This window comes from Oncorhynchus masou, chromosome 17 (genome assembly GCF_036934945.1).
Source record: "Oncorhynchus masou masou isolate Uvic2021 chromosome 17, UVic_Omas_1.1, whole genome shotgun sequence".
NCBI lineage: Eukaryota > Metazoa > Chordata > Actinopteri > Salmoniformes > Salmonidae > Oncorhynchus > Oncorhynchus masou.
Window position 1 is genome coordinate 17434777 of NC_088228.1, and position 27205 is coordinate 17461981.

The 27205-nt window shown below is 41.9% G+C and overlaps 1 protein-coding gene across 1 annotated transcript in view; it reads left to right on the top strand.

Annotated features, from left to right (window-relative positions):
- LOC135558632 (glypican-1-like) overlaps nucleotides 1–27205 on the top strand; it is a 144011-nt gene that overhangs the window by 111056 nt on the left and 5750 nt on the right. Inside the window, exons 6-10 of the mRNA XM_064992581.1 lie at nucleotides 11385–11550; nucleotides 14190–14320; nucleotides 18476–18601; nucleotides 20010–20140; nucleotides 20306–20481. Of these exons, the coding sequence (XP_064848653.1) occupies nucleotides 11385–11550; nucleotides 14190–14320; nucleotides 18476–18601; nucleotides 20010–20140; nucleotides 20306–20481 (730 nt within the window). The remainder of the gene's footprint in view (nucleotides 1–11384; nucleotides 11551–14189; nucleotides 14321–18475; nucleotides 18602–20009; nucleotides 20141–20305; nucleotides 20482–27205) is intronic.

Below are 27205 nucleotides of genomic sequence, written 5' to 3' on the forward strand. Positions count from 1 at the left end.
TTTGGCCATAATGACCATCAATATGTTTGGAGGAAAAAGGGGGAGGCTTGCAAGCTGAAGAACTCCATCCCAACCGTGAAGCACGGGGGTAGAAGCATTATGTTGTGAGAGTGCTTTGCTGCAGGAGGGACTGGTGCACTTCACAAAATAGATGGCATCATGAAGTAGGAAAATTATGTGGAAATATTGAAGCAACATCTCAAGACATCAGTCTGGAAGTTGAAGCTTGGTCATAAATGGGTCTTCTAAATGAACAATGACTCCAAGCATACTTCCAAAGTTGTAGCAAAATGGCTTAAGGACAACAAAGCCAAGGTATTGGAGTGGCCATCACAAATCCCTGACCTCAATCCTATAGAAAATGTGAGGACAGAACTGAAAAAACGTGTACGAGCAAGGTGGCCTACAAACCTGACTTAGTTACACCAGCTCTGTCAGGAGGAATGGGCCAAAATTCACCCAACTTATTGTGGGAAGCTTGTGGAAGGCTACCTGAAACGTTTGACCCAAGTCAAACAATTTAAAGGCAATGCTACCAAAAACTAATTGAGTGTATGTAAACTTCTGACCCACTGGGAATGTGATGAAAGAAATAAAAGCCAAAATAAATAATTCTCTCTAATATTATTCTGACATTTCACATTCTTAAAATAAAGTGGTGATCCTAACTGACCGAAGACATGGAATTGTTACTAGGATTAAATGTCAGAAATTGTGAAAAACTGAGGTAGGTGTTCGTCCTCCTGTGTGCTGAGGGTGTCAGGTTCTTGTCCAGTTCTAGCATTTAGGTCACCACAGACTAGTACATGTCCCTGGGCTTGGAAATGGTTGATCTCTCCATCTGTTGAGATATTTTCCTCACGAATTTCTAGCCAGATGAAAAAGGTTCCTGTTTTGACTAATTTAATAGAGTGGGTTGGGTTTATTCCAAATTAGCATACCCCCGGAGTCTCTTCCCTTTTTCACACCTGGTAGTTTGGTGGATGGGTCTACCAGCTCTCTGTAACCTAGAGGGCAGTCTGTGGGTCCATTTCCTTTATACCATGTTTCTTGCAGGATGATAATTTCTGTATTCCAATTTCTTTGATGAAGTCTGGGTTCCTGCTCTTTATGGCAAAGGCAGATGACCTCAGACCTTGTATATTCCAGGATGAGATTGTAAAATGTTGTGTTCCATAGTGTCTAGTGTTGTTTTTGTGTGGTTTAGGCCCGGACCATCACAGTAGGTGTGAGCAGAGCATGTTAAGCATCTGATACAGTGCCTTGCGAAAGTATTCGGCCCCCTTGAACTTTGCGACCTTTTGCCACATTTCAGGCTTCAAACATAAAGATATAAAACTGTATTTTTTTGTGAAGAATCAACAACAAGTGGGACACAATCATGAAGTGGAACGACATTATTGGATATTTCAAACTTTTTTAACAAATCAAAAACTGAAAAATTGGGCATGCAAAATTATTCAGCCCCTTTACTTTCAGTGCAGCAAACTCTCTCCAGAAGTTCAGTGAGGATCTCTGAATGATCCAATGTTGACCTAAATGACTAATGATGATAAATACAATCCACCTGTGTGTAATCAAGTCTCCGTATAAATGCACCTGCACTGTGATAGTCTCAGAGGTCCATTAAAAGCGCAGAGAGCATCATGAAGAACAAGGAACACACCAGGCAGGTCCGAGATACTGTTGTGAAGAAGTTTAAAGCCGGATTTGGATACAAAAAGATTTCCCAAGCTTTAAACATCCCAAGGAGCACTGTGCAAGCGATAATATTGAAATGGAAGGAGTATCGGACCACTGCAAATCTACCAAGACCTGGCCGTCCCTCTAAACTTTCAGCTCATACAAGGAGAAGACTGATCAGAGATGCAGCAAAGAGGCCCATGATCACTCTGGATGAACTGCAGAGATCTACAGCTGAGGTGGGAGACTCTGTCCATAGGACAACAATCAGTCGTATATTGCACAAATCTGGCCTTTATGGAAGAGTGGCAAGAAGAAAGCAATTTCTTAAAGATATCCATAAAAAGTGTTGTTTAAAGTTTGCCACAAGCCACCTGGGAGACACACCAAACATGTGGAAGAAGGTGCTCTGGTCAGATGAAACCAAAATTGAACTTTTTGGCAACAATGCAAAACGTTATGTTTGGCGTAAAAGCAACACAGCCCATCACCCTGACCACAATATCCCCACTGTCAAACATGGTGGTGGCAGCATCATGGTTTGGGCCTGCTTTTCTTCAGCAGGGACAGGGAAGATGGTTAAAATTGATGGGAAGATGGATGGAGCCAAATACAGGACCATTCTGGAAGAAAACCTGATGGAGTCTGCAAAAGACCTGAGACTGGGACGGAGATTTGTCTTCCAACAAGACAATGATCCAAAACATAAAGCAAAATCTACAATGGAATGGTTCAAAAATAAACATATCCAGATGTTAGAATGGCCAAGTCAAAGTCCAGACCTGAATCCAATCGAGAATCTGTGGAAAGAACTGAAAACTGCTGTTCACAAATGCTCTCCATCCAACCTCACTGAGCTCGAGCTGTTTTGCAAGGAGGAATGGGAAAAAATTTCAGTCTCTCGATATGCAAAACTGATAGAAACATACCCCAAGCGACTTACAGCTGTAATCACAGCAAAAGGTGGCGCTACAAAGTATTAACTTAAGGGGGCTGAATAATTTTGCACGCCCAATTTTTCAGTTTTTGATTTGTTAAAAAAGTTTGAAATACCCAATAAATGTCGTTCCACTTTATGATTGTGTCCCACTTGTTGCTGATTCTTCACACAAAAATACAGTTTTATATCTTTATGTTTGAAGCCTGAAATGTGGCAAAAGGTCGCAAAGTTCAAGGGGGCCGAATACTTTCGCAAGGCACTGTACATACCTCTTAGGTCGCAGGATGGGGCTTGGGCGGGTGTAATAGTGGGGGTTGGGCCTGTTGCTCTTCTCACGACCGGGACATATGTTCTACTGTCATGTTGGGGCATAGGGTGGGCAGACGGGGCATAGCTCTGATATGGGGGTCCTACATAGAGTGTGGCCAGAGTTTGCTTGGGGTGATCTTAGCTGGTTGGGGTGTGTCTGGTGATGCTGTGGTCTGGGTGTAGGTCCTCTTTTTATTTCACCTTTATTTAACCAGGTAAGCTAGTTGAGAACAAGTTCTCATTTACAACTGCAACCTGTGACTGTAACCTCTTGGCATGGATTCTCTCGGTGCAGGTCCTTCAGCAGGGGTTCTGGGAGGGTGTCTCCCTGGTCTGGGCAGGGTGTCCATTACTGTGTTGCTCCTGGGGCTACGGTTGAGGGTGACGTCCTTCAGGGTCCCCCTCTTGCTCGCTCTCTCTCTCTCTCTCTCGCTCTCCCTCTCTCTCTCTCTCTCTCTCTCTCTCTCTCTCTCTTGCAGTGCATGCTGGGAGTTTTTTGGAATTTGATTGTTTCGTGTGGAGGGCTCTGTCCTAACTTATTTTCTTGACTCTCTTCTTGGTCTTTTCTTTCCATTTTTATTTTCTATGGTGGAGGGTTAATGCACTGTTTGTTTTAGCAGTACCCACTGTTCTTTTCAAAGTTAGGGTGGAAGAGGACAGAATTTAGTTTCCAGGGGTTTGGAAGGTGTGGTGTGTGTTATATCTTCTCAGCCTAGCACGGAAGAGACGCTGTCATTAGGGCATGGATTCAGGTGTGTTTCTGAGAATGGAGTTAATTAAGGTGGAGGAGGTTCTGCTCGCGGTCGGTGAACAGGTAGGAGCTGAATTTATACATTCCGATTCCAGAATGAACAAAGCTGTGGTTGTTATCATGAAAAGAGCAAATTTGTTGGGTAGGCTCATTGCTAGTGGAATATTTGTTAGGGGTGTGTTGGTGCCAATTTCTCCTGTTTCTACCCCTTCGATCAGGGTGGTAGTTGCAAATTTGCCTCTGTTTATTATGGATGATCAAATCAGGAAATAGCTGAGTTGTTTTGATAAGTTTCCTAGTGGTTTTCGTGTCTGCAGGTTTTCAGGCAGATGCCGTTAAGCATGTTGTTTCGTTCTGGGGGCAAGTGTTCATGTTTCTGAATAATAATGAGCAACACCAAAATTTGCATTTTAATGTGAGGCATGGGGCTGGGCTCTATGCAGGGTTTGCAAGTACATATAGTCTACGGTGTTTTGAGTGTGAGGATTTGGGGCATAAGAGCTTTGCGTGCCCACATAAAAGCCGTAGACAAGGTGAGGGTACAAGCGCCAGTTGGGGAAATCGAGGTCAACGTGCAGGGGGCAATGAAACGCAGGCAGCAGAGGCTGGGCCTAGTCATGCCAGGGATGGTGTGTCGATGAGACTGGGCGTAGTCAGGCTAGAGATGGTGGGGTAGCTGAGGCTGGGCCTAGTCATGCTATGAAGGGTGGTGTAGATGAGGCTGTGCCTAGTCATGCTATGGATGGTGGTGTAGATGAGGATGTGCCTAGTCATGCTATGGATGGTGGTGTAGATGAGGCTGGGCCTAGTCATGCTATGGATGGTGGTGTAGATGAGGATGTGCCTAGTCATGCTATGAAGGGTGGTGTAGATGAGGCTGGGCCTAGTCATGCTATGAAGGGTGGTGTAGATGAGGCTGGGCCTAGTCATGCTATGAAGGGTGGTGTAGATGAGGCTGGGCCTAGTCATGCTATGGATGGTGGTGTAGATGAGGATGTGCCTAGTCATGCTATGGATGGTGGTGTATATGAGGCTGGGCCTAGTCATGCTATGGATGGTGGTGTAGATGAGGCTGGGCCTAGTCATGCTATGGATGATGGTGTAGATGAGGCTGGGCCTAGTCATGCTATGGATGGTGGTGTAGATGAGGCTGGGCCTGGTCATGCTATGGATGATGGTGTAGATGAGGCTGGGCCTGGTCATGTTATGCTAGTGGATGAGGAGAGTATAGTAGGGAAGTGTAAGAGACTGGAGGGGAGGAGGAGGGTGTCAAGCGGAAAAGGAAAAGGGGGAGAAGAAAGGAGACTGGGGTGGTCAAAGGCACCAAGGAACCTTTGCCTGGTGCTGGGGGGAGGCCCTGGCCAGAGAGGAGGCCCTGGCCAGAGAGGAAGGGCAGGTGGTCAGTGTGGGACAGGGAGATGAGGAGGAGGAAGGTGAGTCTGAGGAAGAGGATGAATAGGAGGATTATTTTCCCCCGGAGCTGACAGCTAGTCAAGCAGAGGGGTCAAAGTACACGGTGAGGGCTTTTTTTTCTGATCCAAGAAAGTTTGTAAGATCAGTACAACATGCTATGAAAAATGAGGGGCATGGTGTCCTCTCACCCAGGAAACAGTTTAGGTTGAGGAAGTGGGTCACAACATTGAGTGAAGGTTTACTTTCAGACACTATTTAGATGAAGAGTTTCTTTCTGGCACTGGGGCTTTTTGAGCTTTGCTACTGGTCTCTTTCTCTGCTGGCTTTTCTCCCACTTCTTATGGAGACTCTTCGGGTAGGCTCGCTTAATATAAATGGAGACTTCTTATGGAGACTCTTCGGGTAGGCTCGCTCAATATAAATGGAGACTTCTTATGGAGACTCTTCGGGTAGGCTCGCTCAATATAAATGGAGACTTCTTATGGAGACTCTTTGGGTAGACTCGCTCAATATAAATGGAGACTTCTTATGGAGACTCTTTGGGTAGACTCGCTCAATATAAATGGAGGCTTCTTATGGAGACTCTTCGGGTAGGATCGCTCAATATAAATGGAGACATCTTATGGAGACTCTTTGGGTAGGCTGGCTCAATATAAATGGAGACTTCTTATGGAGACTCTTCGGGTAGGCTCGCTCAATATAAATGGAGACTTCATATGGAGACTCTTTGGGTAGGCTCGCTCAATATAAATGGAGACTTCTTATGGAGACTCTTCGGGTAGGCTCGCTCAATATAAATGGAGACTTCTTATGGAGACTCTGGGTAGGCTCGCTCAATATAAATGGAGACTTCTTATGGAGACTCTTTGGGTAGGCTCGCTCAATATAAATGGAGACTTCTTATGGAGACTCTTCGGGTAGGCTCGCTCAATATAAATGGAGACTTCTTATGGAGACTCTTCAGGTGGGCTCGCTCAATATAAATGGAGACTTCTTATGGAGACTCTTTGGGTAGGCTCGCTCAATATAAATGGAGACTTCTTATGGAGACTCTTTGGGTAGGCTCGCTCAATATAAATGGAGACTTCTTATGGAGACTCTTCGGGTGGGCTCGCTTAATATAAATGGAGACTTCTTATGGAGACTCTTTGGGTAGACTCGCTCAATATAAATGGAGACTTCTTATGGAGACTCTTCGGGTAGACTCGCTCAATATAAATGGAGACTTCTTATGGAGACTCTTCGGGTAGGCTCGCTCAATATAAATGGAGACTTCTTATGGAGACTCTTTGGGTAGACTCGCTCAATATAAATGGAGACTTCTTATGGAGACTCTTCGGGTAGACTCGCTCAATATAAATGGAGACTTCTTATGGAGACTCTTTGGGTAGGCTCGCTCAATATAAATGGAGACTTCTTATGGAGACTCTTTGGGTAGACTCGCTCAATATAAATGGAGACTTCTTATGGAGACTCTTTGGGTAGGCTCACTCAATATAAATTGAGACTTCTTATGGAGACTCTTTGGGTAGGCTTGCTCAATATAAATGGAGACTTCTTAGGGAGACTCTTCGGGTGGGCTCGCTCAATCGCTCAATATAAATGGAGACTTCTTATGGAGACTCTTCGGGTAGACTCGCTCAATATAAATGGAGACTTCTTATGGAGACTCTTCGGGTAGGCTCGCTCAATATAAATGGAGACTTCTTATGGAGACTCTTCGGGTAGACTCGCTCAATATAAATGGAGACTTCTTATGGAGACTCTTCGGGTAGGCTTGCTCAATATAAATGGAGACTTCTTATGGAGACTCTTTGGGTAGACTCGCTCAATATAAATGGAGACTTCTTATGGAGACTCTTCGGGTAGACTCGCTCAATATAAATGGAGACTTCTTATGGAGACTCTTTGGGTAGGCTCGCTCAATATAAATGGAGACTTCTTATGGAGACTCTTTGGGTAGACTCGCTCAATATAAATGGAGACTTCTTATGGAGACTCTTTGGGTAGGCTCACTCAATATAAATTGAGACTTCTTATGGAGACTCTTTGGGTAGGCTTGCTCAATATAAATGGAGACTTCTTAGGGAGACTCTTCGGGTGGGCTCGCTCAATCGCTCAATATAAATGGAGACTTCTTATGGAGACTCTTTGGGTAGGCTCGCTCAATATAAATGCAGACTTCTTATGGAGACTCTTTGGGTAGGCTTGCTCAATATAAATGGAGACTTCTTATGGATACTCTTTGGGTAGGCTCGCTCAATATAAATGGAGACTTCTTATGGAGACTCCTCCGGTAGGCTCGCTCAATATAAATGGAGACTTCTTATGGAGACTCTTTGGGTAGGCTCGCTCAATATAAATGGAGACTTCTTATGGAGACTCTTTGGGTAGGCTCGCTCAATATAAATGGTGCCAGAGATGCGGGGAAGAGGAGTGTGTTGGGTGAATATGTAAAACAAAACTAAGTACAGGTGTTGTTTCTTTACTCAGGCAAAGTTGGCTACTTGGTTAACAAGATAGGGTCAAAGGCTCGGGGACAACTATTATTTAATGGGATGGTCTCTGCGTGCCTTAGGGTGGAATTTGAGTTTTATAAAATGGTAAAAAGTGTGGAGATGTTTCAGGAGATATGGTGTGTAGGGGGGGCCATCTATACAGCTGGGGAAGGTGGGTTGGATATACGGTTGTGGAAGTGGTGAGATTTTGGTTATTATGATGTTGTTTTTGTACCGTGGTGTAGAAGGCAAGGTGAGTATGGTGCATGTATGCAGTACTGCAGTACAGGAGATTTTTGGTGTTTTGTTTTAAGGGGGGTGGGGGATTTTAATGAAATGAAAATGTTTCATTAAAGAAGGACAAAAAGTCACTCTCTCTCCCCTCTCTCTGTCTCTCTCATCAAAACATTGATGGTCTGACTTATTCTCTTGCCTCTCAAGTGGAGCAGTAGGTGGAGGAGAAAAGGAGGAGAGGAGGAGAGGAGGGTGGACACGGGGCGTGCTGTATAGTTATGACGATAGACGGACACCATTTCATGCACCATGTTCTTTTGTCTTTGACTGTATGTTTCTGCTAACTAGGCTTTGTCTGACTTATGGTTGAAAATTCCAGGAAAGCATCAGACTGACCCAGTTTGGTTTAAAGGAGTTTTGTATACCAAGCTGAGTCCTCTCTCTCTCTCTCTCTCTCTCTCTCTCTCTCTCTCTTTTCTCTTCTCACTCACTCACTCACTCACTCACTCACTCACTCACTCACTCACTCACTCACTCACTCACTCACACACACACACACTGTAGTTTCGTATGCGTAGCAGGGGGTCTCTTGCGAGCAGGGCGTACTGGTTTTAACCCGGTTCCAGTTTTAACGGACCAAGGCCCTTTCCTGTGGGAACAGCCCAGTGGGATAGAGTGAGAGAGAAGGAAAATTAGAAGAAGGATGGGTGGATCGGAGAAAAGCGCAGACGGCCGTGTCATGGACCTTGTCGTGCACACAAAGCAAATTCTTTCAGACGATTGGTTTCCACGGTAACCGGGCAGAAAAAAAGCTAACAGCGCGGCGCTAGCGTAAAAGAATGGCCATGGGAAGTGACCTCCCGCTGTATTCTGTGTGTCTTGTTTGTTCGCCCACCACCAAGGAAACTCACACATTCAAAGGATCGTAAGCTCTTTGGCCACACACAGCAATGGTGGGTTTCACATCGCAAAACGGAAGCATATGCAGAAAAGAACCTCATACCTCTACTGTAAAATATGGTGGTGGATATCTGATGTTACAGGGCTATTCTCCTTCCACTGAACCTGGGCCCTTGTTGAGGTCAATGGCATCATGCATTTTGCAGGAAACTTTTGGCCATAACCTGATTGCCTCTGCCAGAAGGCTGACACTTGGCCGCAAGTGAATCTTCCAGCAAGACAATAACGCCAACCACACATCAAAATACACAAAGAAATGGTTAATTGACCCAAAAAAATCCTCATTTGGCAATGGCCGTCAGTCTCTGGACCTGAGCCCCTTAGAAACCCTGTGGTGTTAATTGAAGAGAGCAGTCCATAAGTGCAGACAAAAGATATCACATGAAATTGTATGTCGCATACACATGTTTAGCAGATGTTATTACGGGTATAGTGAAATACTTGTGTTCCTAGCTCCAACAGTGCATTAATATCTAACAATATACAACAATACACACAAATCTAAAGTAAAAGAATGGGATTAAGAAATATAGAAATATTAGGACGAGCAATGTTGGAGTCCGGAGTATCAATACAAATATACAGTATATGGGTAAAGCAGTATGAAAACATTATTAAAATGAACCATTACTAAAGTGACCAATGTCCCATGTCTATGTACATAGGGCAGCAGCCTCTAAGGTGCAGGGATGAGTAACCGGGTGGTAGCCGGCAAGTGACAGTGACTAAGTTCAGAGCAGGGTACTGGGTGGAGGCCTGCTAATGATGGCTATTTAACAGTCTGCTGGCCTCAAAGCTGTTTTTCAGCCTCTCGGTCCCTGCTTTGATGCGCCTGTAACGTCCTCGCCTTCTGGATGTTAGCGGGGTGAAAAGGCTGTGGCTCGGGTGGCTGAGGTCCTTGATGATCTTCTTGGCCATCTTGTGATGCTGGGTGCTGTAGGTGTCCTGGAGTGCAGGCAGTCTGCCCCCGGTGATGAGTTGACTCCACCACCCTTTCTCTGAGCCAATTGTATTAGTATATCATGTTCAATTGTTTTAGCAAAAATATAAACGTTTTCAAAGATTTTAAGGAGTTACATTTCATATAAGGAAATCAGTTAATTGAAATAAATTCATTAGGCCCTAATCTATGGATTTCACATGACTGAGAATACAGATATACATCTGTTGGTCACAGATACCTAAAAAATAAGTAGGGGCATGGATGAGCAAACCTGTCAATGTCTGTTGTGACCAACATTTGCCTCATTCAGCATGACACATCTCCTTCGCATAGAGTTGATCAGGTTATGAATTGTGGCCTGTGGAATGTTGTCCCACTCCTCTTCAATGTCTCTGCGAAGTTGCTGGATATTGGTGAGAACTGGAACACGCCGTCGTACACATCGATCCAGAGCATCCTAAACATGCTCAATGGGTGACATGTCTGGTCTGGCAAGAGCTGGGACTTTTTACGCTTCAAGGAATTGTGTACAGATCCTTGCGACATAGGGCCGTGAATTATCATGCTGAAACATGAGATGATGGCGGCAGATGAATGGCATGACATAGGGCTTCAGGATCTCGTCACGTTATCTCTGTGCATTCAAATTCCCATTGATAAAATGCAATTGTGTTCGTTGTCCGTAGCTTATGCCAGCCCATACCATAACCCCACCACCATGGGGCATTCTGTTCACCATGTTGCAAACTGCTCGCCCACATGACGCCACGGATTCATCTATGAAGCGCACACTTAACCAGCGTGCCAGTGGCCATCGAAGGTGAGCATTGACCCATTAAAGTCGGTTACGATGCCGAACTGCAGTCAGGTCAAGACACTGGATAGGACGACGAGCACACGGATGAGCTTCCCTGACAGTTTGTGCAGAAATTCTTCGGTTGTGCAAATCCACAGTTTCATCAGCTGTCCGAGTGGCTGGTCTCAGACCATCCCACAGGTGAAGAAGCCTGATGTGGAGATCCTGGGATGGCGTGGTTATACGTGGTCTGTGGTTGTGAGGCCAGATGTACGTACTGCCACATTCTCTAAAACCATGTTGGAGGCGGCTTATAGTAAAGAAATTAAAATGCAATTCTCTGGCAACAGCTCTGGTGGACATTCCTGCAGTCAACATGCACGCTCCCTCTTCACTTTGTAAAGTTCATGCTGTTTAATTAGATTCTTGATATGCCACACCTGTCAGGTGGATGGATTATCTTGGCAAAGGACAAATGCCCACTAACAGGGTTGTAAACAAATTTGTGCTCAACATTTGAGAGAAATAAGCATTTTGTGTGTATGGAACATTTCTGGGATCTTTAATTCAGCTCATGAACCAAGAGACCAACTCTTGACATGTTGCGCTTATATTTTTGTTCAGTGTATTTATTTTATACCGTCCTTTTTGCTCATCTTTATCAAGCGAGGCCAATAATTTTGGACCTGACTGTATATATTTATGATATTGAAGTAAATGGAGGGGCAGGGATGTGAACCCATGTCGCTGTGTGAAAGGCACCCTACGCATCGCACCAATAGGATTAAGCCACTTGGTGGGAATTGTAATGTGGCTCATATAGTATCTCTATAATATTGTTGTATCTCCTCTCCCAGGTACCCCTGAGCCCAGAGTGCATGCGTGCCATCATGAAGATGACCTACTGTCCCCACTGCCGTGGAGTGGCCACTGCCAGGCCCTGTGCCAACTACTGTACCAACGTACTGAAGGGCTGCCTCGCTAACCAGGCCGACCTGGACACAGAGTGGAGGAACTTGGCTGGTGAGACACATACACACTCGCACACATTTGCACACTAATTTAATTTTAATTCCTACAGTGCCTTCATAAAGTATTCACACCCTTTGACTTTGTCCACATTTTGTTGTGTTACAGCCTGAATTGAATGTGTCACTGTGAAATTTTGTGTCACTGGCCAATACACAGTACCCCATAATGTCAATATGAAATTATGTTTTTAGATTGTTTTTTTAATTAATAAAAAATGAAAAGCTGAAATGTCTTAAGTCAATAAAGTATCCAATCCCTTGGCTGTGGCAAGCATACAGTGGGGCAAAAAAAGTATTTAGTCAGCCACCAATTGTGCAAGTTCTCCCACTTAAAAAGATGAGAGGGACCTGTAATTTTCATCATAGCTACACCTCAACTATGACAGACAAAATTAGAAGAAAAAAAATCCACAAAATCACATTGTAGGATTATAATGAATGTATTTGCAAATGATGGTGGAAAATAAGTATTTGGTCAATAACAAAAGTTTATCTCAATACTTTGTTATATACCCTTTGTTGGCAATGACAGAGGTCAAACATTTTCTGTAAGTCTTCACAAGGTTTTCACACACTGTTGCTGGTATTTAGGCCCATTGCTCCATGCAGATCTCCTCATGAGCAGTGATGTTTTGGGGCTGTTGCTGGGCAACACGGACTTTCAACTCCCTCCAAAGATTTTCTTTGGGGTTGAGATCTGGAGACTGGCTAGGCCACTACAGGACCTTGAAATGCTTCTTACGAAGCCACTCCTTCGTTGCCCGGGCGGTGTGTTTGGGATCATTTTCATGCTGAAGGACCCAGCCACGTTTCATCTTCAATGCCCTTGCTGATGGTAGGCTTTGTTAATTGGTCCAAGCTCTCTGCAGGTCATTCACTATGTCCCCCCGTGTGGTTCTGGGATTTTTGCTCACCGTTCTTGTGATCATTTCAACCGCACGGGGTGAGATCTTGCATGGAGCACCAGATCGAGGGAGATTATCAGTGGTCTTGTATGTCTTCCATTTCCTAATAATGGCTCCCACAGTTGATTTCTTCAAACCAAGCTGCTTACCTATTGCAGATTCAGTCTTCCCAGCCTGGTGCAGGTCTACAATTTTGTTTCTGGTGTCCTTTGACAGCTCTTTGGTCTTGGCCATAGTGGAGTTTGGAGTGTGACTGTTTGAGGTTGTGGACAGGTGTCTTTTATACTGATAACAAGTTCAAACAGGTGCCATTAATACAGGTAACGAGTGGAGGACAGAGGAGCCTCTTAAAGAAGAAGTTACAGGTCTGTGAGAGCCAGAAATCTTGCTTGTTTGTAGGTGACCAAATACTTATTTTCCACCATAATTTGCAAATAAATTCATAAAAATTTGATTTTCTGGATTTATTCTCTCATTTTGTCTGTCATAGTTGAAGTGTACCTATGATGAAAATTACAGGCCTCTCTCATCTTTTTAAGTGGGAGAACTTGCACAATTGGTGGCTGACTAAATACTTTTTTGCCCCACTGTATATAAGTTCAGAAGTAAACATGTGCTTACAGGTCACATAATACGTTGCATGGACAATATTCATGTTTAACATGATTTTTGAATGACTACCTCACTCATCTCTGTACCCCACACATAAGTTCCCTCTGTTGTGCAGTGAATTTCAAACACAGATTCAAACACAAAAACCAGGGAGACTTTTCAAAGAAGGGCACCTATTGGTAGATGGGGGGAGAAGCAGACATTGAATGTCACTTTAAGCATTGTGAAGTTATGAATTACACTTTGGATTGTGTATCAATAAACCCAGTCATTACAAATATACAGGTGTCCTTCCTAACTCAGGTGCCTTAGAGGAAGGAAACCACTTAAAGAAATTCACTTTATGTCCTGAATACAAAGCGTTATGTTTGGGGAAAATACAATACAACACATCACTGAGAAGCACTCTTCATATTTTCAAGCATGGTGGTGGCTGCATCATGTTACCGGTATGTTTGTGATTGACAAGGACTAGGGAGTATTTTTAGGATAGAGCTATAGATAAAGCACATAATCTATAGCTATAGATAAAGCACAGGCAAAATCCTATAGGAAAACCTGGTTCAATCTGCTTTCCAACAGACACTGGGAGACAAATTCACCTTTCAGCAGGAGAATAACCTAAACACAAGGCAAATATATACTGGAGTTGCTTACCAAGTTCCTGAGTGGCCAAGATACAGTTTTGATTTAAATCGGCTTGAAAATCTATGGCAAGACTTGAAAATGGCTGTCTAGCAACAACCAACTTGACACAGCTTGAAGAATAATGTGCAAATATTGTACAATCCAGTGGTGCGAATCTCTCCGAGACTTACCCTTGAAAGACTCATAGCTGTAATCGCGTGGTAATGTCAGTGGGGTTAATACCTAATGCTTATGTAATAATTATGTTCATTTTCAATATAAAACAATTCTCAAACATGTTTTCACTTTGTCATCATGGGATATTGTGGGTAGATGGGTGAGAAAAAAATCATACATTTAATCCATTTTGAATTCAGGCTGTAACACAACAAAATGTGAAATAAGTCAAGGGGTATGAATACTTTCTGAAGGCACTGTATAAGCATCTATTCACATTTAAAATATTGCACCCCCCCTCTCTCTGCAGATGCCATGCTGCAGGTCTCTAACAGGTTTGAGGGTGTGTCCAGTGTGGATGTGGTGTTCCTCTCTCTCCCCACACACATCTCAGAGGCTATCACCACCATGATGGACAACATAGACACGTTTAACAACAAGGTCAGAACAGCAGTCAGCACACACACACACACACACATACTTACCCATGCATGCAAACACATGTGCCGCACACACACACACACACACACACACACATATAGATATGCTACCGCCAGTTCACACGTTCAAGCATTATTATCGATCACTGACACAGTGTTGATCAGGGCTCATAACACATATTCATAACCTGATGTTGATCCCTGTACTGGTTTAATGTTATAACGTTCCACATACCAGGGGCCATTTGTAAATTGTGCATATGTACAAGATATACCCCAAAATATGCGTGCGCCAGTTCTCACGCAAATGTTGTCATTTATAAAACCTGAACTTGACGTGGGAATGTGCTTAGCTTCCCGTAAGCCTTAGGCCATGCATGCACACAGTCTATAGTGCTTGAAGTATTGCATTGCAAGCAGGCAAGTAGCCTAGTATTTTGTGCAAATGGGGGATAGGATGACATGCTTATTCCCTCCCCCCCGAAAAAAATAGGTAAATAGAATAACAAGATGCAATCATTTGTTGTTGGTGAGAAGAGCGAAGATACTTTTTTTTTCTTCATCTTTGCATTCTAAAACAGTTAGAAATAGGCATCTATTTCCTACTTAATTCCCATGATAATTGCAGAATAAATTCCTAATATTTACTGACTGTGATGGTTTCATACTCTTGGATGTTGTTGACCTATAAGATACTTTATCTTATAGGTCAACAACATCCAATCTCTTATTTAACTGGACCCACTTTAAAGTAGTAAATATTGTAGATCAACTATAATCTATTCAAGTATTTTGCTCACCTTTTCTGTTTACGTTTTTTAGGATACTGTACATCTGAACTGTCATTTCAAACATAATACATATTTTCATAACCATTGCAGAATAAATTCCTCTCCACCTTGTCTGGCCATGCTTCTTCTTCCCGAAGAAGCTTTACCATCTGACAAATCACAATGTGCATGTCTCATTTAAGTTTGCCTTTTTGCTCTATGCATCCGAAAGGGAGGGCAGGTTAATAATATAGAACAATCTACAGGAGAATTGAACAGATGAACAGACAGTTGATCTTTCGCTTATACTGCTACCACTGTATAGGTTTACTGTGTTTTATTTGTATTTGTAGACTACAATGTTTCAGAATTCAATGGCAGTGTCGACTTTTTAGGTGGACCTGTTAAACAGGATTTGGACCTGTTCCACAATAATTTGCAATTGTTGTTTTCTTTCACAAACTTTCAAATACAGAAAATATCATTCTAAAGTTTTCAACATTCTGCCAACACCTCCAGAGACATTTAATGAAGTTTGCCATTGCTATTTCCTTAAGAAACTGCCTTGGCCTAATTCCAATGCTTTGGAAGTATATATCAAATAGGGTTGTTATTGTCACCATAAAAGGTGAATGATGGGCATTTTTTAGGCATAGTTTTACTGCTCGTTCACATGCACACAGTTTCAGGACGGGTCTGATTTATAATGGGAAACATGCGTGCGCCCAGTTTATAAATCTCAATATTTTATTTTTGTACGTGCGCAGTCTTTTCAGAAATTGTGCGCGCAGCTATATCGTGTGAAACGTATATAACTGTTATAAATGAGGCCCCTGAAGAGGGACTGATAACACAGCCTCAAAGCCTTTAACTTCTCCTTTTAATGGTGTACGAGCACCACTTCAATGTGTCCTTTAAAAAGTGTAAGGAGCCATGAAATCTTAATTTTTTGTTTAGTGAAAGTGGAAAAGTATGCAAATAGTGTTGGGGAACAAAGGCTTCTCTGTGCTGTACTGGTGTCGAGGCCAAAGCTGGCCTGGAGCTCTGCAACAACCTGGCAAACCAGACTTCACAACACGAGCCACGGTTTGCCCCTTAGGTACTGATCTAGGATCAGATTACTTTGATCCGATATCCTAAGTTTTACCATAAAGTGAAACTAACCTGAGATCAGCTTCACCTGATCCATTATTGACAGTCTTCTATGACATATAGGCCTAGTCCTACCAGGTTCAGGAAGTCAGTTTTAGTCATAAACTGTTTCAACATGCAACTACTGCTAATGCAGCTTCTGTGGTTTCATTACTTTTCACAGAGTTACAGTTGAATGTTAACATTTAGAATTGGGAATTTGACAAATATGTTCCAAATCTGTGGGTAGGGGCACCTTCTACCTCAGGTTGGTACAACAGGGCGTAAGTGGGAAACATGCGGTGTGTGTTTGTGTGTAACAGGTGTGTGTGTGTGTGTGTGTGTGTGTGTGTGTTTACTTGTTTTGTAGAAAATGTATTCATGCCGGAGAGGTAGATAGTTACAACACCTCAGAGCTATCCAAAACAGGTTAAACAAGATGGTAGTGTCTTTGTCTCTCATACATTACATCTAGGTAAATGGTATGCTTGAAGGAGCATGGGACGTTTGAGTTCTTGGCATTGAAATGATACTATAATATTTAATTTACTATATGTTATCTACAGTGCATTCAGAAAGTATTCAGACCCTCCTGTCTCGGAGCTCTATGGACAATTCCTTCGACCTCATGCGCTGTCAACTGTGGGACCTTTTATAGACAGTTGTGTGCCTTTCCAAATCATGTTCAATTGAATTTACCACAGGTGGACTCCAATCAAGTTGTAGAAACATCTCAAAGATGATCAATGGAAACAGGATGCACCTGAGCTCAATTTAGAGTCTCATAGCAAAGGGTCTGAATACTTATGTACATAAGGGGATTCTGTTTTTTATTTTGAATACATTTGCAAACATTTCTAAAAACCTTTTTTTGCTTTGTCATTATGGGGTATTGTGTGTAAATTTCGGAGGATTTTTATTTATTTAATCCATTTTAGAATTGGGGACGCAGGTAGCCTAGTGGTTAGGGCCAGTAACCGATAGGTTGCTAGATCGAATCCCCGAGCTGACAAGGTAAAAATCTGTCGTCCTGCCCCTGAAGAAGGCAGTTAACCCACTGTTCCTAGGCCGTCATTTGAAATAAGAATTTGTTCTTAACTGACTTGCCTGGTTAAATAAAGGTAAATAAAAAAATAAGGCTATAAAGTAACAAAATTTGGAAAAAGTCAAGGGGTCTGAATACTTTCCGAAGGCACTGTATGTAATATCTGAGTCCTCTGGCGTTGTAAGTAGTGCAAACTAAGTGTTGTGTGTCATGTGACATGTCAAGGAGAGCACACACAATGCCATATTGTTTCATCATGTATAAGGTGGCTCACCAAACTCCTTCAAATGGAGCATGTGACTTATGGCTTTACCAATGCATACAGTAAGTACTGAGTTTAAAGTTATCTATTAAGAATGAAAGTTGAGGTTTAACCCTCTCAATAGGGATTATATACGGTAGTAAATTATCAATTTACAGTACAGGAAAGTACGAGTTTATTGGGCAAAGTTTTATTGCAATGCAAGGTTGCATTTTCAGCAACTAGTTTTCGGGTGTGATGCAAACTGTCATGAATTACAAAGGGAAACCCAGTCACCAGCTGCCCAGTGACACAAGCTACCAGATGAGCTAAATGCCTTCTTCCCTCGCTCTCCATAGCCGATGTGAGTAATACCTTTAAACATGTTAACATTCACAAGGCCGCAGGGCCAGACGGATTACCAGGATACCTACTCTTCACTGACCCAGTCTGTAAAACCTACATGTTTCAAGCAGACCAGCATAGTCCCTGTGCCTAAGAACACCAAGTTAACCTGTCTAAATTAATCACCCCGTAGCACTCACATCTGTAGCCATGAAATGCTTTGAAAGGCTTGTCATGCTTACATTAACACCATCATCCCAGACCCACTAAGACCACTGCGCCTCTCTTGAGGCCCTCTCTGCATTGTTGGGAAGGGTCCGTAAGTAAGTATTTCACTGTTCGTCTACACCGGTTGTTTACGAATTATGTGTCAAATAAAGTTAAATATGGTTTGCGGTAGGTGTTGATCCGATTGGGCAAGAGATTTCGTTTGAAATCCTCAAGACTCAAAACACCCCATGGAGAGTAGCTGCTAATGGTGATCCTAATAAAATACAAAATATCAAAATTAAGGTATTATTTTACAGATTGTCTCAAGAGTTGTAGCTTTTGCTCCTAAATAAATGCCTGTCAACTGAATCATTTGGTCACTTCCTCCCGCTAACTCCCCCTCTCTCTTCTCAGGTGTTCCAGGCATGTGGGAATCCGAGGGAGGGAGGAACCAGCAGCACCGGGTTGGAGGAGGTGAAGAGGAGTCGGAAGGTTACAGTGGAGGACAGCCCAACCTCTGGGGCTAGGCTGGAGAAACTGGTCAGTGTTTACTGTCCTCTCTCTCTCTCGCTCTCTCTCTCACTATATACATATATATATATATATATATACATACATACATGCATACATGCATGCATACATACATACATACATACATACATACATACATACATACATACATACATACATACATACATACATACATACATACATACATACATACATACATACATACAGTGGGGCAAAAAAGTATTTAGTCAGCCACCAATTGTGCAAGTTCTCCCACTTAAAAAGATGAGAGGCCTGTAAATTTCCTCATAGGTACACTTCAACTATGACAGACAAAATGAGAATCACATTGTAGGATTTTTTATGAATTTATTTGTAAATTATAGTGGAAAATAAGTATTTGGTCAATAACAAAAGTTTATCTCAGTACTTTGTTATATACCCTTTGTTGGCAATGACAGAGGTCAAATGTTTCTGTAAGTCTTCACAAGGTTTTCACACACTGTTGCTGGTATTTTGGCCCATTCCTCCATGCAGATCTCCTCGAGAGCAGTGGTGTTTTGAGGCTGTTGCTGTGCAACACAGACTTTCAACTCCCTACAAAGATTTTCTATGGGGTTGAGATCTGGAGACAGGCTAGGCCACTCCAGGACCTTGAAATGCTTCTTACGAAGCCACTCCTTCATTGCCCGGGCGGTGTGTTTGGGATCATTGTCAAGCTGAAAGACCCAGCCACGTTTCATCTTCAATGCCCTTGCTGATGGAAGGAGGTTTTCACTCAAAATCTCACGATACATGGCCCCATTTGTTCTTTCCTTTACATGGATCAGTCGTCCTGGTCCCTTTGCAGAAAAACATTGTCCTTTGACAGCTCTTTGGTCTTGGCCATAGTGGAGTTTGGAGTGTGACTGTTTGAGGTTGTGGACAGGTGTCTTTTATACTGATAACAAGTTCAAACAAGTGCCATTAATACAGGTAATGAGTGGAGGACAGAGGAGCCTCTTAAAGAAGAGGTTACAGGTCTGTGAGAGCCAGAAATCTTGCTTGTTTGTAGGTGACCAAATACTTATTTTCCACTGTGTGTGCATATATATATATGAATGATACGGTGTCTGTTTAGTCGTGTAATGCTCCAGTCAAGAATGCAATGAGGAAATGTGAGGAATGAAAACAATAGAACAATGGAAACAACCATTGTCTCCCAAAAATTAACACACTGTTGATTGTTAATTGCTCATACAAAAGCTATTTACAGAAAGCGTGAATGCTTGAACAAACATGATATTGAATAGCTTTTGATAGTAGTTTCCAGTTCACAGGTTGTATTCATTAACCACCAAATTAAAGAAATGGTACCGAAACAGGGAGGGACTACCTGAACTGGTCCAATAAGAAATGCTTGTTTTTGTTTTTGTTTTCCATTGCAAAACGCCCCCAGGTGTCTGATGTGTCGAGGAGGCTGAGGGACATGCAGCCCTACTGGGTCTCATTACCCAGCACCCTCTGCAGTGACAGGGTGGCCACTAGATCCCAAGCAGACAAGTGCTGGAATGGCATGGCCCGTGCCAGGTAGGACCCCTAAACCACGTCTGTGTGTGTGCATGCATGCTATGTGTGTGTTCATGCTCACATGCATACATATTTGTGTGGGTGCCTCTGCATGTGTGGATCATGCATGTGTGAGTGTGTGTGTATTTGAGTTCTCCCCAGTCATCCTCTCTCCGTGTCTCCCAGGTACCTTCCAGAGGTGATGGGTGACGGCCTGGCTAGTCAGATCAACAACCCTGAGGTAGAGATCGACATCACCAAGCCAGACATGACTATACGCCAGCAGATCATGCAGCTCAAGATCATGACCAACCGCCTCAAGAACGCTTTCAATGGCAACGATGTGGACTTTCAGGACACCAGTGAGTATAGATCTAGGATCAGTTCATCGTATGCAAATACTGACTCCAACCATAGAGGGAATATCGCAAAATGGACCTTACCTCAGAGTTTAGATGCAATATCATCCTACTCCTGAGGGCAAAAGCTGTGTGGACAACAGAGAGGTCTCCCTCATGGACAAAACACTATATGTTGACATGACTACTGGAAATATTTGATATGTTGTTTTTATTGTCTCCAGTGTCGTTCCATGTAACTTTGTCAAACCACGACACCCACCATCTCAGATTGTTCTGAAATCATTTCTGTGGTGTCGTGTCTTTGGCTATGTCGGATTAAGTGATATGACATGCTATTCTATAAAATTATTTCTCTGTAATTAATATCACCTGATTGAGCTAATCATGTAAATGTAATTAACTAGAGAGTCGGGCACCACGAAATAATATTTATAGAGCTGTTATCTTCCGAATAAACTGTTAAAAGACCTAGTAATATTTTACATCAATAGCAGTCAATATCAATCGTCATCTTACTTAAGTCTCATCTGAAAGTTGTACATTCTTAGTTATCTGCACGAACCCTGGCTAACAATTTGAATCAGCAATACAAAATTGGTTTTAATTATTTATTTACTAAATACCTAACTAATCACACAGAATTACACATACACATAATTAAATCATAACTTGATTACAAATTGTGTCATAAAGGAAAACGTCCCTAGTAGGTGGAACAGATATGACAGCTTGTTACACAAAGGAAAAGGGCTGGGTTTGAGCGAAAGAGCGGGAAGACTGAGGAACAAAGGGAAGAAGCTGTGCTATCGTAAATACAGTATCTTATGCATTCTAAATTACCGCCCATTTGGAAAAGGAAAATGCAATAAATATTTACTTTGAGCTGTGCTTCGGTAGGTTGGTGGTAGATGGAAGGCCGTGTTGCCCAACCGAGTCCTTTGAAGAATGTCTCTGGTGGCCAATTGGATACGATGTAGTAACGTCGTTGTGTGGTAGACGGGATACTCTGTCTGTTCCTTCCTAACCTCCCGTTGCAGCTGCGGTTGCTAACTCAACGACTAGGAGGTATCACTTCTGTAGTGAATAAGAGTTCAAAGTTCATACCATGTTGGCTTCATTCTGTAGTTATTATCTGAACCATTCTGACATAGGACCGTCGTCCTACATCCCCGGAACAGGAAGTTCTATTGTCGTCAAGGGCTTATATAGGAAGGGAGAGGAGGGCGTGTTTGAAAAGTTTTATAGCCCATCTCCCTTCACAGGGCGGGCCACTGATTGAGCAGCCCTATCTTATGAAAACCCACATCTCACATTTTAGAAGTTAAAATCACATTTCATCCCATCACAAATAATTTCATATTCAAACATTTAAATTGAACAACAATTCCATATGAATCCGATACCTCTTTCCACTGTAGAATTTATGTCATCTTATCATTGATGAGAATGTCTCAGATGACAACCGAACTGACATCTTATTCATTAAGTACCACCGCATATGTTCAATTTTTCGTATTACCAGAATATAGTTAATTTCCCCCCACCTTCTGATGTTCACAGTTCACCCAAATTACACAATTACGTATTGGTTGTCTTACCCCGTAGCAGTTTATGGATCAGGTATGACAGCAACCCATGCTTTGGTTTCATTTACCTGGCCACTGTTTCAAATGCTAACTTTTTAGCATCTGTGGCACAAATCCAATGCATGCCAATTAAATTAGAAAAAAATTTCACACATTTTTTAAGTTTCACACTTCATATCCAAGTCATCTATATGTAACATCATTGAGTTACACAATACATTTTTAGATACTTTAGGATGATTTGGCAAGCGTGAAAATATGAATTTAGGTAAATTTATTGTAAAGTTAGCATGGCTTGGTAAATAAAACCAAAACATGGGTTGCTGTCCTACCAGAGTGGCAAGCTAGATTTGCTCAGGGTTTCTGAAGCTAACTAGCTTCATTTGGCTTCACATTCCAGCTCAGGCTTTATCCGTACTACGACAGTGGATATTGCTCGTACGCCTGACGCAAACTAAAGCAGACTTTTAACTGTGCATGCATGTTGCACATGGCTAGTTGAATGAAAACTCTTCATTGAGGCGATGCTGAAACATCAACCCATGGTTCGATTCAGTGCCACATATTTTAATTTGTGCCAAAATCTAAATGAAAGAAAAGTTATCTTACAAGTTGCAAATTCAATTTAATACAATATTTTACAGTCTTCATCCTCAAATGAAGGGGATGATGCCACAATCTTTGCAAGAGGGAGGCAATCTGATTTCATTGGTCCTCAACTTGTGGCTCAGTCATTTTATTCAGGTTAAGTGGGGTTAGCTGTGAGTTAGCCTGCCCCAGAGCAGGTAAGTTCTGAATGATTTGTTGCCATAGAAATGTACCTGGATAAAAGGTGAGCCACTTTTGTGTGACCGGTTAAACTCAAGAGTTGACCAAAGTTACCTTGCTAACTCCTCAAACCTGGTTCTTCGGATACCCCTCTGGACCATTGACAGTTTACAGTCTACATGTCATTTTGTAATTTGAGTAATCTATCCCTTTAATGATGAGGGGGGTGGGGGATTCAAAAAATAACAATTGGAGGAGGAACAGCACCATCTACTGGTCATAACTTGGTAATAGCAGGATGTGGGATGGGACATAAACAACTTCAATGACACATTTCTCTGAACAGTGGGTAAAAAACATCACCAAATTCACTGTAGAATACATTACATAGGATGAATAAACAATACTCTGAGCTACAGCTCCATACTACTTGTCAAACAGAGAATTGATACTATATACTCATTGTCTGGGTGTGATTGGCGTGGGGTGTCTAACGGTGCCTGAGAGAAAAGTTTGATCCAAATGTCCAAATGTTAGGTACTATATTTATTCAATATTATATGAATCTCATAAATAAACAATTGCCAATTTGTGTGCATTCAGTTACGTTAATTTGTCAGAGATGAATTCTATTTCAACAAAATAAATGTTGCAGGAAGGCTAATTTAATCCGTTTCTAACAACAAACGATTTCAGAACAAACTGACATAGTGGGTGTCTAAAACTTCTTGTCTTTTTGAGGAGGAACGACCCTCCATCCAGCTTGTTATGTGTGTTGCTAGAAAACCAAACCAAACCAATCCCTTTCCAATCCCTTTCATAAAAATGTTTTGTTTGTTGATAAAGTAGACCTAGAGAGAGAATATTTAAGATACCTATCATCATTGAAGAGTTAGCTCACATGATTTAAAAAGACGTCGCTATTTCAGTGCTATTTTTATAGAATTGAGCTGGAATTAAGTTACCGGCTAAAGAACTTGGCCTAAATTGTTATGCCATTTGTTATAACTGAGGTAAGATTATTCTACTGTTTTATTTTATTATGTTGCATTTTGTAAATGTCATTGTGTGAACACTGGCACAGAAACTGTAACGGGTTTCTTCCAACTCCTCCTCTGATGAAGAGGTGGAATAAGGATCGGACCAAAATGCAGCGTGGTTCGTTAGATACATCTTTAATGATGAAGAAAACACGAACAATACAAAACAACAAACGTCGAAAACCGAAACAGCCCTGACTGGTGCAACAAACACAGAGACAGGAACAATCACCCACAAACACACAGTGAAACCCAGGCTACCTAAATATGGTTCCCAATCAGAGACAACGATAATCACCTGACTCTGATTGAGAACCGCCTCAGGCAGCCATAGACTAATCTATACACCCCACACAACCCCAAGACGAAACACACTACAAATAAACCCATGTCACACCCTGGCCTGACCCAATACATGAAGATAACATAATAGATATAGACCAGGGCGTGACAGAAACCCTGGGGCTTGAACCTGGGAGAGTATAAGGACAATGCTGACCTGCAAAACAACTAACCAAACTGAGACTTAGCAGGAACTTTAACCGTAACCCATCAAATGCCTGATTCAAACGCTGTTTGTAGTTTAAGAATTATAAAGGGATAAGGAATTAGATAATATAAAGCGTTTGGAGTGGTTTCATTGCAGTGATACTAGCTTGTGACCAGGTTGTGACACAGTAAACAGATGGGGGGGGAGAATCATTGAGTGCATGTAAAGTTTAGCAGCATCTGTTGACATTTGGTTTCTGATGAATTTGACATTTACCAGGTTGCTTTTTGCTGTTCCATATACTTGTTTTATTTGTTTTTTGAAAGGTTATAGTCAATAATTATTTAAAATGTGAAACCATCTCAATCCTCTGTCCCTTTTACAGTTTCCTCAGGCTGATGGGTCTCACTGTTCCTGATGGAGACAGTTTTAGTTGTGTTCAATGTAAGACATGAGTGGTCCAACCAGTCAGCTATTTTGGGAGAATGCTGATGATCCTATAATTGGCCACATCTCCAGTCTAGAAGATTGGTGTTATGACAGCAGATTTCCAGTCGTCAGGGAACACTGCTTGTTTAATTGATAGATGTACCAGATGAGTGACTGGAGAGCTCAGGGTGCTGGAGTTTTTCTTCAGGAGGGCGGAGTCATTTCCATACACATCCTGTGCCTTCGAGTTTTTAAGATGAGTTAGGATTTAATTATCTCCTGCTCAGGCACTTCAGCTGTGTTAAAAACAGGAGAGGTAGAGTCCGAGAAAGTGTTCACTTTATTTCAATGGCCAAATGTTACTGTCAGGTTCTCAACGGAGTCTTTAAAGACATTGTTAAATGTTGAGGCTATTTCATCTTCATTTTAAAATTCATTGTATTTTCCTGCTATGCGTTTGCAAATTTTTGGGATAATGTGTTGAGATTGTCCCATAGATGTTTACTATTTCCTCTAGCATGGTTGCTAAGACCAATAACAAAGTTGGCTTTGGCCTTTCTAAACTTATTGACAACTTTATTGCGCAAATCCTGAAAAATCCTAATCTCAGTACTTACACCTGTTTTCAGAGCAGTCTGAGAGCAAAGACTCAAAAGGTATGCTGTTGGAGACTTGCTTTTTGTCTTGTCTGTACATTAATCTCTTTTTGGTTAGCTTCCTGGTGATGACAGTCAGATTATGATCTGATATTTATTTATTTATTTTCCACTGGTGGAATTGCTTCAAAATGTTCATAGAATATGTTGTTTGGTGATGGTGGACAGTACACTGTATGCCAACAACAGTGAATGACATTTATATTGACAGTGGTACGGTTACTGCAATACGTTTGATTTCCATTGAGCGGGTGAATTCAAGTTGGGTGCATTTAATACTTTACATCAATAGAGGCTCCTCAGAGGAGGAAGGGGAGGACCATTCTCCTCAGTGAATATCATAAAATATAAATTTTAAAACATTGAAAAAGTTATCCTTTTTAGATAAAACTATACTAAATATATTCACTTCACCAAATAATTGATTAAAACACGCTGTTTTGCAATGAAGGTCTACAGTAGCCTCAACAGCACTCTGTACGGAGGCACAATGGTGTAGCCAGAGGAGAGTGCATAGACTAGAGGCTAGAATGAATACAATGTGGCTGTTATGAAAATGAACTTTGTTTATGCGTGATCAGAAGTGTATTCATTCTGCCGATTCTGTTGAACAACGTTTCTTAATGCGCGGAAGCAAATAAAAATAGCTGAATTTGTCCAATAGAAACGTTCATTTGCCACTGGACCAATGATTACACCTTAGATCAGCTAGATGCAGGCAAGAGTGTGTAAGGTGGTATTGGATGTGTCACTCTCTGTCCATGTGCCCCTGTTTGTCATCTAAAATTGTTCTCTCAACCTGTGTGCACCTACGTTGTAAACTTTCTTTCATAGGCTAGGTTGGAGCAACCCCATGATGGGTTTTGGGAAAATGTTAGTATAATGCAGTAGCCTAAACCTATTGATGTTACCTTGAACTGGGTGAATGGAATATGAATGACAGTCATCCAATATGCTGTAATAGAAATAAGGCCATGCTCATGAAAAACAAAATGTCCTCCCTCATCATAAACGGCACTGACCACCACTGCTTTACATACACAAGCAGCCCCCACACCCATTTGCCTGTCTCTTCTGAAAACCTTGTACCTTGGCATAGCATAAGCAGCCTCAGGTGATGTTTTGGTTAGCCATGTTTCAGATAGACAAAGGTAATCCAAATTTTAATCAGTCAATAGTTCTTCAATCTGATCGGTTTTTGAGGTGATGCTTCTGATGTTAGATGAATAGATAACTTGTTGGCTAGATGGATTTTGAGTAATAATGCATTGACTGGGCCGATGTTCAGGACTCCAACAGCAAAACACTAATACAATCAGCAGTGTAAAAACATAGGTTGTAAGAAAGGATTTTGGGCAAAAATCGCCACAAGCTGCCTTTGCATTATGTTTACTTTTCAAAATGTCAAACATAAAGAGCTCAATTTAGACCTCGATTTTGGCTCCTACACAAGTTAATTATTTAATGCTAGCGGCCATGGATTGTGTGCCATTCAGCGCTGTATAGGTCTCGACTGACAGCTGTTCTGAACTTGAGCACATCGCACAACAAGAAGTTGCCCCCATCCCTCCCGCTAATTGGGCAACTTTTGCAAATGTTTTGTTGTCTGAGTGCAGGACATGCTGTAAATCACGGAGACTCAATGTATTTTGAAAGATGAGACATTGAGGATTATAAAAATACCTCTGATGTCGCACAAGCAAGCCAAACACCCGTGACTCCAAATAGCATTTCCATGTCATAAAACCCATGTAA